Source organism: Tetrao urogallus (assembly GCF_951394365.1).
Source record: "Tetrao urogallus genome assembly, chromosome: 2".
NCBI lineage: Eukaryota > Metazoa > Chordata > Aves > Galliformes > Phasianidae > Tetrao > Tetrao urogallus.
In genome coordinates, this window is record NC_136814.1 from 95,719,382 (window position 1) to 95,737,003 (window position 17,622).

Genomic DNA, 17,622 nt, shown 5'->3' on the forward strand with positions numbered 1-17,622 from the left:
CCTCACCAGTGCTGAGTACAGGGGATGATCACCTCCCTGCTCCTGCTGGCCACACTATTTCTAATGCAGGGCAGGATGCTGTTGGCCCTCTTGGCCACCTGGGCACACTGTCGGCTCATATGCAGCTGAGCATCAACCAACACCCCCAGGTCCCTTTCCTCTTCACAGTCATAATAAACCAAAATAAGCAAGTGGATAAACTGAAACAGTGATTATTTCAACCAGAAGTCTTCTTTATGTCTCTTCATGGGGAGCTTTGAGTAGAGACTGTCCTCCTCTATATAAGTATTTTAAGTCTCAGTAAAAATGTTAAAGAGAAGCAAAGGAAGATAGATGTACAATATATCTTGCCTGAACTTAGAGTCCAAGAATTAACCTTTCCATTAGTAATGTGATGCAGGAACAGGTCTATCCAAGTCCAAGGCTGTGATTGAGGACATCTTCCACCAGCTGCTTCAGCCTTATGCTGGAGTCACTCTAGCATTACTCCTTTGGGGTCTGATGACATGCATCCCAGGATCCTGAAGGAACTGGCTGATGTGGTTGCCAGCATGGCTTCACATGTTAAGGGACAGGAGGGATGAGCAAGAGACTTGAGACAGCCAGCATGGCTTCACTGAAGGCAGACCATGCCTGACCAATCTGGTGGCCTTCTAAAACGGAGTGATGGCATTGGTGGACAAAGGAAGGGCAACTGATACCATCTGCCCAGACTTGTGCAAGGCTTTTGATGTGGTCCCGCACCACGTCCTTGTCTCTAAGTTGAAGCGATATGGATTTGAAGGCTGGATCATTAAGTGAATAAAGAATTGGTTGGAGGGTCATAGCCAAAGGGTTGTTGTCAACGGCTCTAAGTCCAGCTGGAGGCCGGTCATAAGCAGTGTCTCTCAGGGATCTGTCTTGGGACCGGTATTCTTCAGTATCTGTCAGTTGCGTAGATGGGATCGAGTGCACCCTCAGCCAGTTTGCAGACAACACCAAGCTGAGCGGTGCAGTTGAGAGTACAGAAGGGAAAGACACCATCCATCCTCTCAGTTTAGGACACCTGTGTGTGTGTGGCGGGGTGATTGGAGCATTGCCCACCAGGTAGCATAGCAAGCAGCTGCACGAGCCGAACCAGCTTTCCGCGGCCCTGTCCCACAGAGCGCGATACTCCCGCCGTCCCGGGCCGCACTCCACACCCCGCTGCTCCGCGCCCGCCCCGCCCCGAGCGCCGCCCCGCCCCGAGCGCCTCCCCGAGCCCGGCCGTCCCCGCCCCGCCGCAGGGAGCCACCGCTGTGCGGGGCAGCGGCCGCTGCGGGGCGAGCGCTCGCTCCCCGGGTTTCCCGTTCCGTGCGGCTGGGAGTAAGGCGTGCGAGGCGGGACGGGACGGGTCCGGGAGAGCCTTTGGGTGGAAGAGCTGGAGCGTGGTTCCGCTGCTTGCTGTCCTGCCCTCATCTGTTTGCTTAGCACCAGCGCAGCTGTCACACGTGGATTTGCGCCATCGTTTGCTTTGTGTATATTGTCCTGCTGAGAGCATCTCTCCTCCGGTCCTTGCTACCCAACCTGGAAATTAAAACACGGGGAAAGTGATATTCCGTCAGGCATCTCCTGCAGCCTGTAAGTTCAGAAGACCTACGTCTTGCTTGCACTTTTGCCCAAATATTTGAGTGTTGATATTGGTCAAACAGAAGTCCTTAATTACATCCTTGTGACTGGAGTCTGCCTGGCAATGGGGATCACGATGGAGCCTGGTGATGGGGACTGAACTGGGTGCTAAAGGACGGGGAGGGGAGGGGGGAGAGGGAAGGGGGAGAAGAGAACTTTGGTTCTTCATTCGGAAACTGGATGGAACAACCCTGAGAAAGGAGGAACTGCTGCGCTGTGTGTGTGACATTGTGGAGAAGGTCATGTTCCATTTCAGGCCGAGACAGGAGTGACTCACTGTAATTATGCCACCAAAAGATCAGTAATCCACTCCAACTTTTTTGGTTCTTAGGGAAGAACACATTCTACACAGTACTTTTTTTAGCCTCTTACCTGCTCTGTGTTTCTACAGTGATCAGGAGTGAAGGGAAGGTACTGGATCATGTCGGAGTTCTGGCTGATTTCTGCCCCAGGAGATAAAACAAACCTGCAGGCATGGGAGAGAATGAATACGGTGACATCCAAATCCAACCTGTCCAGCAACAGCAAATTCCATATTCCAGACTTAAAGGTAAGTGAGGAGAGGGTTTGGGTATGGGTGACAAAACATCCCCAGCCAGGACTAAGGATTTCTGGGATAAACATGAGATTTGTCATTTCAGAGAGCTGAAAAAGATTGCGACGGGGGGTGAGCTGTGTTCAGTCTACTGAAAACTGACTGGGGAGAGACAAGAGTCATTTTGCTTGAAGATGACTTTCATGTGGGAAGGATACATGTGTAAGCAGTGAAGGTGACCGGTTAAATACAATGTATTGCATCTGCTGTACCGTTTGCTTCCAGTCACAAAAGTCACATGGCATTGTACATCTCAAATTGCTAATGCATGGGGAGCAGCTCAGTATCTAGAAGTATTCCAGTGAGACCACTGACAGAGCAGACAGTTCTATATAATGCACATTACTCTGTAGGAAATGGATGTGCGTATATTCAGCTGTATTACTGGCTGTATAGCCTCATATCAGTGAGAACATTTATTCGTGACTTTTTTTTTTTAATATATCTTTGCCTTCTTCAATCCTTTTGTAAGATCTGCACTTAATTTTTATTTCATTTGCATCTGTCAGAAGTCTAAATATGCTTCATTGAAGTCAGTGGAGCTGCAACAGATGCAGTACTTGGTTCCTTGGGGAGCTGCCATCGCCCATCTCAAAGCTACACATGGTGCAGCCAGGGTCTGGCTTCAGTCCACAAAGTTTGTTAAGTTATGGCTTGAGCTGTTCCAGTTACTTAAGGACACAAGTGAAAGGGGAGCATGGCCTTTTCTGAAGTGATAACATGCTGAAGTAGCACATGGATGCTGCAGACTGCACATGCTGCTTTTTACACATGCACCTGAGATTGCTGTGATTTTAGCATCTGTGTGCCACCAGCACTGGTGTGAGTCCATTAACGTTGGGGGAAACAAAGTATTGACATCATCTGAGCATACGGCAGTTCTCTGCGTTCTGCTAATTGTTCTATGCAAGACTTGTTTCTTCTCCGGTACTCCTTCAGCCTGACCCTTTGTAATGTTGAGCTGGCAACGTCACAAGAAGAGGTTTGGCAATGTATCGCAATACCATAAACATAGAACTATGACTGTGACAGAGTCATGCAAAAAGCAGATGTTGGTCTTGGGAAAATGGTGTCCTGAGAGGCTCAGTCTTTGGCAATACGAAAGAATGCAGAGACCCTCTTTTGAGTACACTCTGCTTCACTTGGTTCTCTTAGTACATTAGATTTGTTTTGTATGTATGCTGCATGCATTTCTACTCGTTATTTTGTTAGGTAAAAGTCTGTGCTACTCAATGATTCAGGAATGAAAATGGGAAGGAAGACACTGATGCTTGATCTTGAGACATCATATACACTTTTTCCCTTATTGGAAAAGGCTTTTTGTGCCTGGGTCTTGAGAAAAGGAGTTGCTTTATTATCCACTGACTGAATAATGTTCTGCAGAACTGTTGAATTCACAAATCAAAGTCCCTAAGACTGCTGACAGAAGCCTTGGATATGTGCATCTCTCACCTGCTTCTCATCTTTTGTACAGGTGGGGACACTGGATGCTCTTGTTGGTCTGTCAGATGAGTTGGGAAAACTTGATACCTTTGCTGAAAGGTAAAATAGGTCTTATTTACTACCTACAAATGAGGAACAGACATTGTTTTTATGGGATGGTGTGTCCTTGTATTCACCTCAGAGTTGGTTTAACCAAGGCTACAACTGGACTGAAGTGGATGGGTTTGTGTTGTGGTTTAATCCTTGTGTCAGTTGCCACAGAATCATCACAAGGAAGAGGCCATTCCTTAAAACCTGGCTGAATGGAGACAGTGTCAGTTCTGTCTGAACAGTGATGCCTGAGTGGCTGTTCTCAAAGGGATGTGATTCTTTTCGTATTTTTGAAGAGCAGCCTCCCCCTCCATCCAGAAACTCAAATTAATAAAGCAGTATTTAGAGAATATGAAGCCCTCTCCGCTTTTCTTTTTCCCAGAATATTTCTCTTGAGATTTTTTAACCAGATATAGGAGTTGTAAGGAGATACAAGGAATAAATTTGTCTGAATGAAATTGGGTACTCTTCCTCTGTCCTACTCCTGGAAAGCCACAATATTGACTGGCACTGTGTCAAACATAAATTGCAGGGAGACTCACGTGATCTCCTTGCTGATCTCTGCCAAGTTTGCCTTTTAGGCCAAGATGACCTGTGTGGACAAAGAGTAATAGAGTACAGGATGCTAAGGAAATGCCAGGTTTTAGGATACTTTATGGCACAAAGTGGTCTTTATTGATGAAACTTTTTTTTTGCTTTGGAAGCAAACCTCACATACAGCTGTGGCCACATCAGCTCTGGGGCTTTTTGCCTTTTTTCCCCTAGCCAGGCCTAGTGAGAAGCTGCCTGTCTGAACATGCTCTGTGCTTTCATAGATTGTTTGGTGGGTGCAAACACATACAGAGATCCTGATATAAGCTGTTCAAACCTGTGTTAGGCAGTTTGCATTAAAGTAGGTCTGCCAGAATACGTTTCTCCCTAGCATAGTTTTCTGACTTTACTGGTACCACAGTGGGGCTGAAATAGGATGATAACATTTGATCACTGGGTTGCACACAATGTTGATCTTTTCAGAATTGCTTTTTCAGAATATTTAGCAGCACAGAGCAGCTTAATACTTAATCAGTAAGATTGTCTCTATCGTGACTCTCCCCATCTGGTAGGGAAACCTGCCCCACAGTCTTTGTAAATGTGTTCATACAGCGGATTGTTCCTGCTGGAGTGAAAAGGAAACGGGAGTCAATGTGGGATGAGATAGTGCCAATGCCATCTATCTATTCCAATGCAGAGTCAGAAAGCTGCTTAGGGCAGCAGCTAGCCAAGCAACTGAGAGATCTGAGTTTGAAGGATACGGGAATCATGCAGAGTGATTTTTGGGAGGGCTTGGCTAATTCCCACTTCTGCAAAACCTGCTGTGGCGTCCATGTAAGATCACTGAGGGGAGTTTTAGGTGACATGTTCCCACTGTTACCTTTGTCTTAACTCGCCGAAGTGGTACACAGTTCCTTGTTCAAGCTGAATGCCACTTCACTCATTAATTGTCCTGTCAGTGACAGCAGTGGCGCTTACCATGTGACATGATGTATGCACTGAGCAAAAGAGTCAGTGAGGCTTTTACACAGTGAGCTGTTGGGTATGGACTCCTCCTATTTGTCTCCTTTGTTTGTAAAACTAACTGATCAAAAAGGATCAATGAGATTTAAAACTAAGGAAAATCTGCTTAAAAATAAGAAAAATAGACGAGAGGAGAGTAATAGCAAAGAATTATCAGGATAAATGGATTGGAATTACAGTATCATTTTGTGTTAAATAAATGCCCAAGATTTGAGTATGTAATTGAGATTCAAGGGTTAAAATACCAAGCACTTGTACTTAGCCAAAGAAAACAGCATCTGGAGAGTTCAAGCCTGTTCAAATGACCTGAACATTTACATTCCTGCTCCTCTGCAACCTGTTGCTAAATAAGGACAGGACTGCCAATAAAGGCAGCGCAAACCTGTCAGCGCTGCCTCCTGCCAGGACAGCAGAGAAGGGGCAGGAGTTTGCAGGATCTATTGTTTCCATGTACTTTTATTATTTATTTACACAGGGAGGTGGAGTGTTTTTCCATGTCACTGTAGGGTAATGTGGTGCTCTCTAAAGCTGACGTTCCCATCCGTCACTCCTACTTGAGCATTCTCTGGATCCCATGTCTGCAGGGCGTTGTGCAGAGGCCGGAGATTGCAGGGTTCTGCTGCCTGCAGCTTTCTGTGCACTCAGTGGGAGTGATGGTTAATATACAGTATGACCTAAAGAGTGTTTGACTTTTATTTTATTTTATTTTATTTTATTTTATTTTATTTTATTTTATTAAATTTTTAATAGAGTAATGGCGTTGTAACACTTTCACAAGCAAAATCTGAAAGAGCACAAGAGTACATCCTGGTTACACCTGCACTCTCTCCTCAGCCTGAGTGTGGGCAAAATGTGGAAAGACTTTTCAGTAAGGTTTGTTGTGGCAGGAAAAGGGGAAATGGTTTCAAACTAAAACAGGGGATTTAGACTGGATATATGGAGAAAGCTGTTCACAACAAGGGTAGTGAGGCACTGGCACACATTGCCCAGAGTGGTGATGGATACCCCATCACCCATCCCTGGAGGCACCCAAGGGCAGGCTGGATGGGGCTTTGAGAACCTGATGGAGCTGTAGGTGTCCCTGTTCATTGTAGGGGAGTTTGACCAGCTGGCCTTTAAGGGAGCTTTCCAACTCAGTATTAGTCTATGAAAATGCAGTTCTCCACCAGGACTCAGCTGGCCTGAGGTCCTTAAGCATCTGCAGCCTGACAATGAAAACAAGAACAGCCCTTAGAGGGCTGTGAATTGGGGTGAAATGGTGTAGATTCCTCCCAGGGTATGGTACAGCTGTATTTTGTGCATCAAGCCTAGACTCTGAACTGTTCCTGTCTGGTGTCATAAAGAACAACTGCAAAAGTTTATTTAGCATCCCATGGAGCAAATCTTCAACCAGGGTGAGACTGGACTGTTCTGTGTGTAGCCTTGTGTCCCTTCATCACCTTCAGAACGTGCACACAAATTTCTTGTCTTCTAGTTTTTGCAATGAGAGCCATGAAATACAGTGTGCAGAAAATGGAATCTGTATCTTTTGGGAGTCTTGAGCACTGGGGAGATGGTATTACCTATGTGTTTGCAGACATCAGTGTATTTTAGTTCTGCTGTATGCCATAGGTTGTTTATTGCCATTTTAGTTTACCTGCCTTGCTTCAAAAGTGTTTTGTGTGGGTATCTCCTTGTTTATCAGATCATTGTAGTATCTGTTTTATATTTCTGTTGTTTCTTTACTAATGAAGCTTCTCTTGTTAATTACACCCAAGCGTAATTAAGAAAATAGTCCAGTATATAGGAGAAGTTATGGAGGACTCCAAAGATAAAGTCCAGGAAAATCTTCTGGCCAATGGAGGTAGGTGCCATGAACGTGGGTATGTTAATGCACTGATGCTGCCTGTATTTGCTTCAGAATATGGGCATTCGGAATTGAAACACTCACCCATTAGGCAAGACAACCCTCAGGAATATTTTCTAAGAGCACATCTAGCCACGTTACATTTTTTTCCAGAGTTAATGGAAACTCTATACAGTTCCAGCTTTGCTTCCAGGACAACATTCAGTGTCTGGCACTGTTTTCTGGAGGAGCACTTGCTGCAGAGCCTGTGCTCTGTCAGCTGTGGATTTCTAATATCACAGGTGGATGCTGGGGGCAACAATTAACTGCTAGGGAGTTATGAGTTGGTTGGGAGCAGCAAGACCAGGAAAACTGTTATAATCAGTATTGCAGTAACAGTGAAAACCTGAGGAGTTTCCTGCTCTGCTAGCTTGGCTTATGTACGTACTTTGTTAGTGGAGCTGTGGTGCTGTTCTACAGCAGATAGGTGGTGAGGTCTTGCAGGCCTGCGCAGTCGCTGATGTGAGATCTCCATTGCCAGAGGAGGGCCTTGTCACTGCCCTGCCCCTATGCTGCTTCCTTAGAGGAGCCAGGCTGCACTCACAGGGTGATGCCAGAGCTGCTGGGACATTAACTGTTGTTTCCATTACAAATAACTTCTCTTTGGTTTCCCTTGTGAGGCCCTGCTCTGCTCTCCAATTTGGGAGAGACTCACAAAAGTCATGAAGTCCAAATCCTGGTTTCACACATGACCACCCAAAATCAACCCCTGTATCTGAGGGTCCAAATGCTCCTTGAACTCTGGCACTCAGGGCCGTGCCCACAGCCCTGGGCAGCCTGTTCCATGCCCACCGCCCTCAGGTGCAGACCCTGTCCCTAACCCTCCCCCGCCCCCCCCCCCCCCCACCTTAACACAGCTCCATGACTGAGAGCAGAGCTCAGCACTGCCCTCCGCTCCCTGTGAGGAGCTGCAGCCACCCTGAAGCCTCCCCTCAGCTCCTCTCCTCTGGGCTGAGCGCACCAAGGGACCTCAGCCACTCCTTGTGCACCTCAACCTCCAGACTTTTCCCCATCTTCATAGGTTGGGGAGAAAGTCCTTTTAGAAATGTCCTTTGTGCATGATATAAGACTGCCTTTTTATGTGTGCAACTACTGGCCAAGTACAATAATCCCACTTATTTATGTTACAGGGCAAAAGGATAAAATGAAATGTCTGAAAAGTATGTTGAGGATTGCTGATTGCAGTGTTGCTACAAGCATGCATTTGGGTGTAGTAGTGCTAGAAACAAGTCTTGGTCTGGTTGTAGAGATACAGTGATCACGTTACGATGGATTTCTCAAGTAACGACCTCGTAGCTTGATCACGATATCCCTATGACTTGAGAAACAACAGGTTGAACTTATTTCTTTTGTTTCCTCTTTTTACACTCTTTTCCCTTCCTGTCAGCTCTGCATGTCTTGTAATAGAAGGATGTGGAAGTTTCTTGTATATGCTACTAATTTCAGTCCTTTGGTCATCCAAAGGAGCCATATGTAACTTAGACTTTTTTAAGATTATTGATGCCGTTTTTAAAAAAAATTAATTGATTTTAATATATAGATACATATATTTAGGATTCCCCTGTTACAATCTAGTATCATTCCTCACAAGCAGCAGCAACACTGAATTCTTCCTCTGTCCCTTGTTGGATGGAAAAAAGGCCCTAAAACTGAAGGTCATGAAATCAGAATCAAAATTGTAAGACATGGCTTCTTGCTGCAGAGTCCAATTTCAGGCTATTGGACCATGCTCACTCAGCTTTTTGATTACAGATGTTCTGGTTTTAGCTCAGCTGTATGAATTACTGACAGCAGTTTGGTCTACCAGCCAACTCAATTGTTGGCTGTGTCTAGCAATTGTCTGATTAGAATTGAAGGGGAACTGCAAGCATCAGCAAAGAAGAATTAAGTATTTTGTAGGGAAGGTAGTTTATATTGCTGCTTAGAGCTGGCTGAGTGCAGCAGAGCTAGGAAGTGTTCAGCCTGTGGGATTCCTGGGCTGCTGAGGAGGAGGCATCTCTCTTGGGCAACAGTAAGGAGAAGCAGTGTAGAAGGGAAGGGAATTGGGAGCATGGCCAAGGAGTACACCTGTGGAATGGGCTGAAGGCTCACCCTGTGCTTAACTGCTGAACAGATGAGTTCTGCTGAGACTGGGGAATATGAGAATAAAAGGGGCACAGGGAACTTCTGTATCTCTGCTTTGCCCCCTTTCCACATGCTTCCTGTGCTTCCTGGTCATGCATTGGCAGGAAGGGCTGAATCTGTGTGTTGAAAGAGAGGGAGAACATGGTCATGCCAGTGTTTTCTGCCTTCTGTTCAATATATCCTTAGATAAGAAGTTGTCTTCGTCCTTTCATAAGACTTTCCGTGCTTCGGAAATCTAATAGGGTAAACTGGCTCTGATGTGGGGTGAGAGAAGCCCACGGGAAGGATAGTGCTCCCCTGGCAGGGTGTTTGATGTCACACGAGGCGGGGTGGTACCCTTAGCTTGGTGCTGTAGCAACTAAACAACTTTTCACATTCCTTCTCATGCATCTCTGTTCATACAGTGCTCCTCACACTGTGTGCAACCCACAAGGAGCTGCGTTCAGCCCTTGCCTTGGGAACGGTTAACTCTGCACCAGGCAGTGAGGAGCACTGAGCAGCCCCACTCGTCCCTCCTTTCCTTAGCTTCCTGAGCTTGTTCTGCCCCTTTCCCCATGGCAACTTCCCAAATGTTCTCCATCCTACCTGTCTGGGAAGAAGCCCAGTGCAGCAAACACTAGTGTCTCTGTTTCAACTATTTTTTACTTTGGGGATGGTTAGATTGAGCATTTGATTTGTGTAGATATGATCTAGATCAAATTTCTATGAGAATTCAGAGGTGGGCCAACCAAAGCTCTACGCAGGATACAGCTGGGGGCTGCCACCCCAGCCTTGAGCTTCCATCATGTCAGCTGTCTGCTTTAATGCATTTCTTTGTATTTCCAGTTGACCTGATTAGCTACTTGACCCGGTTTGAGTGGGACATGGCCAAATATCCCATAAAGCAGCCACTGAAGAATATATCAGAAGCATTAGCAAAGGTAAACTGTGCTCCAGGTTGTCAGAAGATCTCAGAATGGTGAATCATGTCTTTTGGCAGTTTTTGGTCTTTTTTGTTACAGCAGTCAATGAGAGTTCTGCCTGTGGTTTGGGCAGGAGCCCGTTCAGAATCTCGCTGTACTGCAGCAGCTGATTTATTTTAATTTCTACCATAATAACACCAATAAATATCTATATGTCTGTATCTATATAGAGATATACAAGCCTATTCATTCCATAAATATATGGACCTTTATCAGATTTATTAGACTACACTGATACGTTCTACATTTTAGTTCCCTTCACTGTAATATTTTATTGTTTTTACTTACTGTATAATCATTCTCCATGTTGGGGTTTTCTTGTGAAATCATTGGCCTACATTAAATCCAACACATTGCAGTTTGGATGAATTATTTACACTGGCAGCCTGTTCAGGAAGGAATGAACCGTTGTTCAGTGTAGATAGCAAATGAAATACACAGTAACAGCTAACCAAGTCCTTCTTGCTGCAGAGACCATCACCCATGACTGAGCAGTTCAGTGGAACCCAGAACTGAAGTGGGCTCCCTCCTGGCTCTGTTCAGATGGTTTTAGGAGGGGCTGACAGCTGTGTTATCTCTCTGCAGTGCAGAGGTAGGAGGAGGAAGGTGAGGATGACGCCTCAAGCAATTTATCACTTCGCTTTTTTTGTTTTGTTTTAGCAAGTCACTCAGATAGAAGCAGATCTAAAGACCCGATCAGCTGCATACAACAATATTAAAGGAAATTTGCAAAGCCTGGAGAAAAAAACTGTGTAAGTACAGCGTGTTCCTGTTGAGCTCTGGAATGCTGCATGGATGACGTGAGAGCAGTGTGTGCCATATCTACTGCTGTGCAGTGAACTGTGTGTGTTGTGATGGGTGCAAACGTAGTGCCTGACTTTGGGGCACACACTGAGCATCCAGAGATGAAGGGGAAGCCAAGGTGGAAACTGGTGTGAGCAGCATGTCTTAAAATCAGCTCAGGGGAGACTGCAGTTCCTTATATGACTCCATTAGCAGTGGGAGGACAAAGCAGTGGTAAAGAGTCAAAACAAAATGCCAATATATTGCTCTGATGGGATTTTAGGGAGTAAAAAATTAGATCAGCTGCGTCAGCCAGTAGATTCCTTTGCAACACAGTGCTGTCTCCTTCGGAAGCAGTGCAAATGCTTTCCTTTTCAGAAAGCCAGTTTTAGAATATTCCAGGCAAAAGCATTTATTTTCCTTCTCTGCTGAGCCTATCTCACCAGCATCCCACTTTCATTTCACTTTTGTTCTGTTCTGCTGCTCAGGGCAATACTTTCTCAGAGTTTCCAAAATATTTTCTCTACCATCTTCAATTGCTTATGATCTTTACCTATGTGCTGCTACCTGGAGTTGCAATAAACATAAATAAATGGCCTTCCTAGAAGCGTAGCCGTGTCCTTTAGCCACCTCATTCTCTAGTGTTTTTCAAGTCTAGGGTGCACTAGTGTCAACCATATCTACAGCACAGTGTGCTGCTGCTGGGTTCCTGCTAATGTCATTTTTTTCTTTGTCTCATTTTCTTTAGGGGAAACTTGCTGACTCGGACCCTCGCAGACATCGTGCATAAGGAAGACTTTGTTCTGAATTCGGAGTACCTTATCACACTGCTGGTCGTGGTGCCAAAGTAAGGCGATGGCGTGCGCACGCTCAGATGTGATGTTGAGTTTCAGACCTAAGTGCTGGATGCAGGCACTGCTGGATCAGTTGGGCAGCTGATCTGTGCTGTGTCTGGGGAGCAGGTGGAACCATTAGCAAAAGGAACAGACTGCTCTCAGCTCAGAGCAGCACAGAAGTGGGATGTAGGTGTGTAAATGTTACAGAATGGGTTCTCAAACAGCTTCCTGGTAGGAGTTAAGAAAAACCAACGCGGCAGAACATATTTGTAATGGAGCTGATACAGTTTATAAAAGGAATCAGACCTGTCAAACTCACAAGGGCTCTGCTGGTCATGTATTTGTAAGTGCCTGCACATAGGATAATTGCTATCTCCATCAGCTGTGAAGGTACAAGGTATCCTTCCTTCTGAAAGCCTACACAAAACTTGTCCTCTTAGTACAACACTATTCTAACATGCACACACAGTACCATCACTTTTCTGTCTGAAAAACACATTTCAAAAAGCTATTCGAGGTAAGTTTATTGATTTTATTACCAGCAGCTTCTTTGGGTTCCTGCTATAAACACGACTCACTTTGCAAACTTTCCCTTCCCTTGGCCCCATTCTCCCAGTGCTACTACTTGCCAGTGTTGTACCACGTCAGCACTGGACCATGAGACAGTTATGTGGGGCTCCTGGAATACAGGACACATGGCAGCCTATACATGGAAGCCTCAATTTTTCAACCCCCAGCTTTCTGCTTCCTCATCCCAAGACCCAGAGTGAGGGAGGACTGAGGATGATATAATGGGAAACCTCCCTGTAGCTAGTGACTTAGGACAGGAAAGGAAAGAAGAAGCTTTGCTGTCACAAAACCCAGCACAAAGAGCTCCTACTCTAAGCAACTAGCTTCATTATTTTTATCAACACATTCTCTTTTTGGTATATTGCATTTATTTACTCTGTTTTCCTTTGTGTTGCTCAAAGATCAAGCTACGTACAGTGGCAGAAGACCTATGAATCCCTGTCTGATATGGTCGTGCCTCGCTCCACCAAGTAAGTGACATCCCAAGTTCAAGTCCGTGCTGGCAGCAGATACCTCTGCCATATCTGTCACTCAAGTTGCTCAAGAATCAGTTGACTAACACATAGGCTCTGTATGTTAACATATGGATTTGCCTAGTATCATTCTCACTTGAAACTGGAAATTATTCTTTTTAATGTTGAAGGAAAGTACAGATGAAAGCCTCAGTCTCTGTTTTTTTTCCTACAATTAGCTTCTTGTTGCTCCCTTTTCCAGTAAGCTAGTTCTTTCCCCTTGCTGTGATCATATGAACAACAAAACAGGGCTTTTGCTTGTTTTAGAAAGATAAAAGCTTGTTACAGTAATCTAGGCCTAATTCAGACATATAACCATGTGCAACTTTATGAAAGCTCCTTTTAAAAAATCACTACTTCTGCATCTTTATTTTCTGCAGAAAAATAGAATTATCTGATAATTCTAATAATCTAATAATTAATCTAATAATAATCACTGAATTATCCTGCCATTTGCATTAACATATTCCATATTAACACTTGAGTGAAAAAAATTCCTTACTAGGAATTAAATATTCCTCTGCTCAACTCAAGGCAGACAAATTGTCCAACCCAGGGTGTGAGAGGTGACTGAGCCTGACTGTCACATTATCTGAAATGGAGGAAGCAGAAAGCACAGGGAGAGGAAAGCTTTGTGCAACTGCCTGTCTTAAAAACACATGCATGGAACAAGCAGAGGAACATATTAGGAAACAGAAAAAAAAGTATGTGTGTAAGCAAGCTGTCTGCATCAGAGATACTGTGGTTGGTGCTATTAAAGCCTTTGTTCCCTGTTACAATCACATCTGTCTTGAGAAGTGAGGTGCTGTTCAGTTTCATAAACGAAAGAAAGAACTGCAAAAGGGAAAGGTGAAGCCAGTGTGAGATCGGCCGTGTCAAATCACAGCAGGGATTTTTCCCTCTCACAGAATGATCGCTGAGGATGCCGAGGGAGGACTCTTTACAGTCACCCTATTTAGAAAAGTGATGGATGACTTCAAGGCTAAAGCTAGAGAGAACAGGTAAGCAGTCATGCTTTGCAAGGAATCCAGCAACTGTTCTTCCTGCTCTCATGCGATAGACAACAGGATGTTTGCTTTCTGGAGGTGACTTCAACTCCCACCCTGCAAATCCTTTAAAGGACCAGCAGCTTCAAAACATTCCCATCTTGCTTCATTAGAAGCAAAAGAAACGATTGTACATACTGCTTGGATTATGGCTTGTGAGAGCAAATGTCATTCAATTGTAGGTTCATGGTTCGGGAGTTTTATTTTGATGAGAAGGAACTGAAATGTGAAAAGGAAGAGCTGATGAAGCTAGCTTCTGATAAGAAACAGCAGTATGTAAGTAGTACAGCAAGTTGCTGGCCTCTATATTGACAGCCTTTGGTACCTGTGTGTAAGGATCTCACTTAGAAGAGGCTTTCTGATCCCAGTAGATGCCTGTGAGCTCCAACGAGCTCTAAAAACCGAGGCGTGGGATAGATAACACCATTTGCCCAAGGTCACACAAGTTTCTGATCTACTAGGGGACAATAATGGCCTGCCCGAGAATTAACTCAGCAGCCCTTGATGCCTTCAATGGCATTAGCAATGGAGCCGTGTCATGCAGTAAAGGAGGAATCACAGTGCTGCTATTTCTGTTCTCATAGGGCCCGTTACTGCGCTGGCTGAAAGTGAACTTCAGTGAAGCGTTTGTGGCTTGGATTCACGTGAAAGCCTTGAGGGTTTTTGTTGAATCAGTCCTGAGGTAGGTGGGTACACGTGCGGTGCTGGCAGATTCCTATCAAAGATAAAAAGTACCAGCTCACTTTCTTCATGGGGGAGAACATCCCTTACAGAGAGTTCTGGGAGCTCACAGGAGATGGTACAGATGACTACAGAACAAGTGACACATAAAGCTGATGAGATGCTTCTTTGGGGTCACTTACCAGAAAAAGAACGGTGCTTAGTTCCCTCATGGCTTCAAAATAGAAGTGCTTTCAGAGAAGGAGATAGCACAGCACAACCGGGACTGTGCAGTACATAAATAGGAAATGCACCAGGAGATTGAGGAGGGAAAAGAGCAGGAATGGAATGGGGTGACCTGTGGAAAACAGTGGGGTATTTTGCTGTGTTCGCAGGTACGGCCTGCCAGTGAACTTCCAAGCGATGTTGCTGCAACCAAATAGGAAGTCAGTAAAACGCTTGAGAGATGTCCTAAACGTGGCCTTCAAACATCTAGATGAAGTTGCAGCAGCAAGTATAATGGATGTATGTATTTGGACTACAACTGCACGAACTGGAGCTTGTCTCAGTTTAGTCCAGGGGTTGGAACAAATGCCTCATCGCACCTCACAGCGCGAGGATCCCTGGAAACAGCTCTAATCCCTGGTGCTTATGGAAAGGATTAGTGGCAGGTAGGGTCAGGTCATCATGGAGAGCTGCAGAGTGCAATTACAGTTTCAGTAAGCATCTGCTGCTTACAGCTGCTGGCCTGAAATAGGTCTGCTCCCTTATGGCAGTTCCTCCAGGTAAGCTTCAAGCGTTCAGCTCAGTGCCAGCAACAGAACTGATGTAAAACAAATGCTAGGACTCTGAGATCTCCTTGCTCTGTAGAAGGCCGTCACTCACTAAACATCTCAGCCTAGTACTGCCCCAGGCAGCAATACTTGTTTCCCCAGACCCTGAGTGCACATTTGAAGATAAACCGAAAGGAGTTTACAATTGCCTGAAATCAGGCAAGCAGTAAGTTCCCAGTGCATAAGCCAGGGAGAAAAAAAGGAAATATCAATGCTGTGTCAGACAGCCTACTAAAACCACCAAGCAAACACCAGATTCTCTGACAATTCTTTGTTAAGCATAGCAAGTGCAAGACTCTATTCCACCTAAGTGAAGCAAGCACTCTGCTTTAGCTTGGAACAGCACAACGCTTTTATTGATACTGAAGTCATGTTGTTTCCTTTCGCAGCCTGGCATGGACATCCCTGGTTTACAACTGAGTAATCAAGAATACTATCCTTACGTCTATTTCAAGATTGACCTCAGTCTTCTTGATGGCAGTTAAGAAGAACAAACCAACTATTTCATCTATTAATTTTCAAGATCCAAATATTATACTATAAGAATCCTCAGCTGTTGAAATTCAAATTGAAATGCTGATGAATAAGATTTTCCTAACACTGTCAGTAATTTTTTAAGTGACTTCAAACATCTTCAGTTCATAGCATTATAAAAAACGTATTTCCGAGGCAGGTGGTACTATGGTAGTATTTATTACTTTTTGGTAAGTTACAAAGATGGAATCTCTATCGGATTTAAAATTAAACAATTTTGTGGCTGATTTTTGGTGTGGTGGCTAATGTTTCTACTAATTGTACAGTACTGGTTTTGGAACAAAGTGAACTTCAACCAGGAAAAAAAAAAAAAAAAAAGGACAGAGCATCAGAGCAAAGCCCCAAGGCTTTGGTTTAAGAAGAAAGAGTTTCAAAGCTTGACTGGAGGATGACTTGTGGTTCCATGTACTCACAAGTTCAGTTTTTGCCAAGACACATCCATTAGAACACGTTTATTAGAAGAGCTGGGACAACACAGAATTGAAGTAGGTTTCCCGTCCCACATCAGTGGTCAGGCTGCCAACAGTTATTATACTGCTCCTAGCTCATCCCTATGCAAGGCAAGCTCTTACACACAATGCCAGATGATGCATTTCCATTTTAAGTTATCCTTGAAAAGATGGGAACTTCCAGTTCCTTCATTCCTTACTTAGAAACAAACTGATCCCATCAGGGTCAGTCTGCTAGACACTGATAGACAAGACATGGAGAGCAACAAAAGGCTGTGGTGTTTTCTTATGAACGACAACAAAAAAAAAAAAAGGAGCGCTGTCTTCACTCCCAACTCTGCTTCCTCTTCAAAGGAAACTGCAATTTCATATCAAAACGATGTCAGACAGGAAGAGAAATACCAGACCCAATCTGCCAGAGAAAGCACTTTGGCTTTTTACTATTAGCACCTAGAAATACTCGTGCCCTAAAAATGGGGATTAGTTTCACTGCCACTCCTGGGGAAAAAACCAGCAGCTCCCAGCTCAGCAGTGTCTTCTACTGGATGGCATCTCCCATTGCAGCAGCAACCCAATTCCCATCGTTTTAATGATCATATCAAGGCTGGCACAAAGAAAGAGAAAACCCCTGAGAAAGAATAGGAAAGGGAAGCCTGAAGAACATTTAAGCTAAGATTGCCTCTCTAACCAAGCTTTAGCACAAACCATCAATACCTTTCACAGTTAAAGCATTCAGGATAGCTCTCATCACCAGCCTCTCTCTTCTGCCATTTGCTTCTGAAAAGTCATCCAAACCAGGATAACTTTTAGCACGTGCACCTCCATTTCTCTGTACAAGACTAACACTGTGTCAAAAATATTCTGTTTTATTTAATTGAAACAGAAGCTGACCAGGTTCCACCTCCACAGAAAAGAAAAAAAACCACATTTAAAATTGGTTACACTAACAGCCTTCTGTAACACTCAAACAGCACACTGTCAACAGAATAAAACCGAAGATGTTTCAAAGAAAAAAAAAAACCAAAATCAATGTTGTCCTCAAAATACTTGTTACACAGAATACAATCAAGTTCACTGGTTATGACAATTCATAGAATTT

The 17,622-nt window shown here is 44.4% G+C and overlaps 1 protein-coding gene across 1 annotated transcript; it reads left to right on the forward strand.

Moving 5' to 3' along the window:
- Positions 1–2,068: 2,068 nt before the first annotated feature.
- Positions 2,069–16,025, forward strand: ATP6V1C2 (ATPase H+ transporting V1 subunit C2; the record flags this gene model as incomplete). The annotated part of the gene is made up of 12 exons (XM_079532604.1): positions 2,069–2,197; positions 3,717–3,784; positions 7,087–7,172; positions 10,164–10,258; positions 10,961–11,052; positions 11,832–11,930; positions 12,891–12,959; positions 13,910–14,002; positions 14,230–14,323; positions 14,632–14,729; positions 15,103–15,232; positions 15,930–16,025. 12 exons carry the CDS (start codon positions 2,069–2,071, stop codon positions 16,023–16,025), a joined length of 1,149 nt encoding a protein of 382 aa, XP_079388730.1.
- Positions 16,026–17,622: the final 1,597 nt, after the last annotated feature.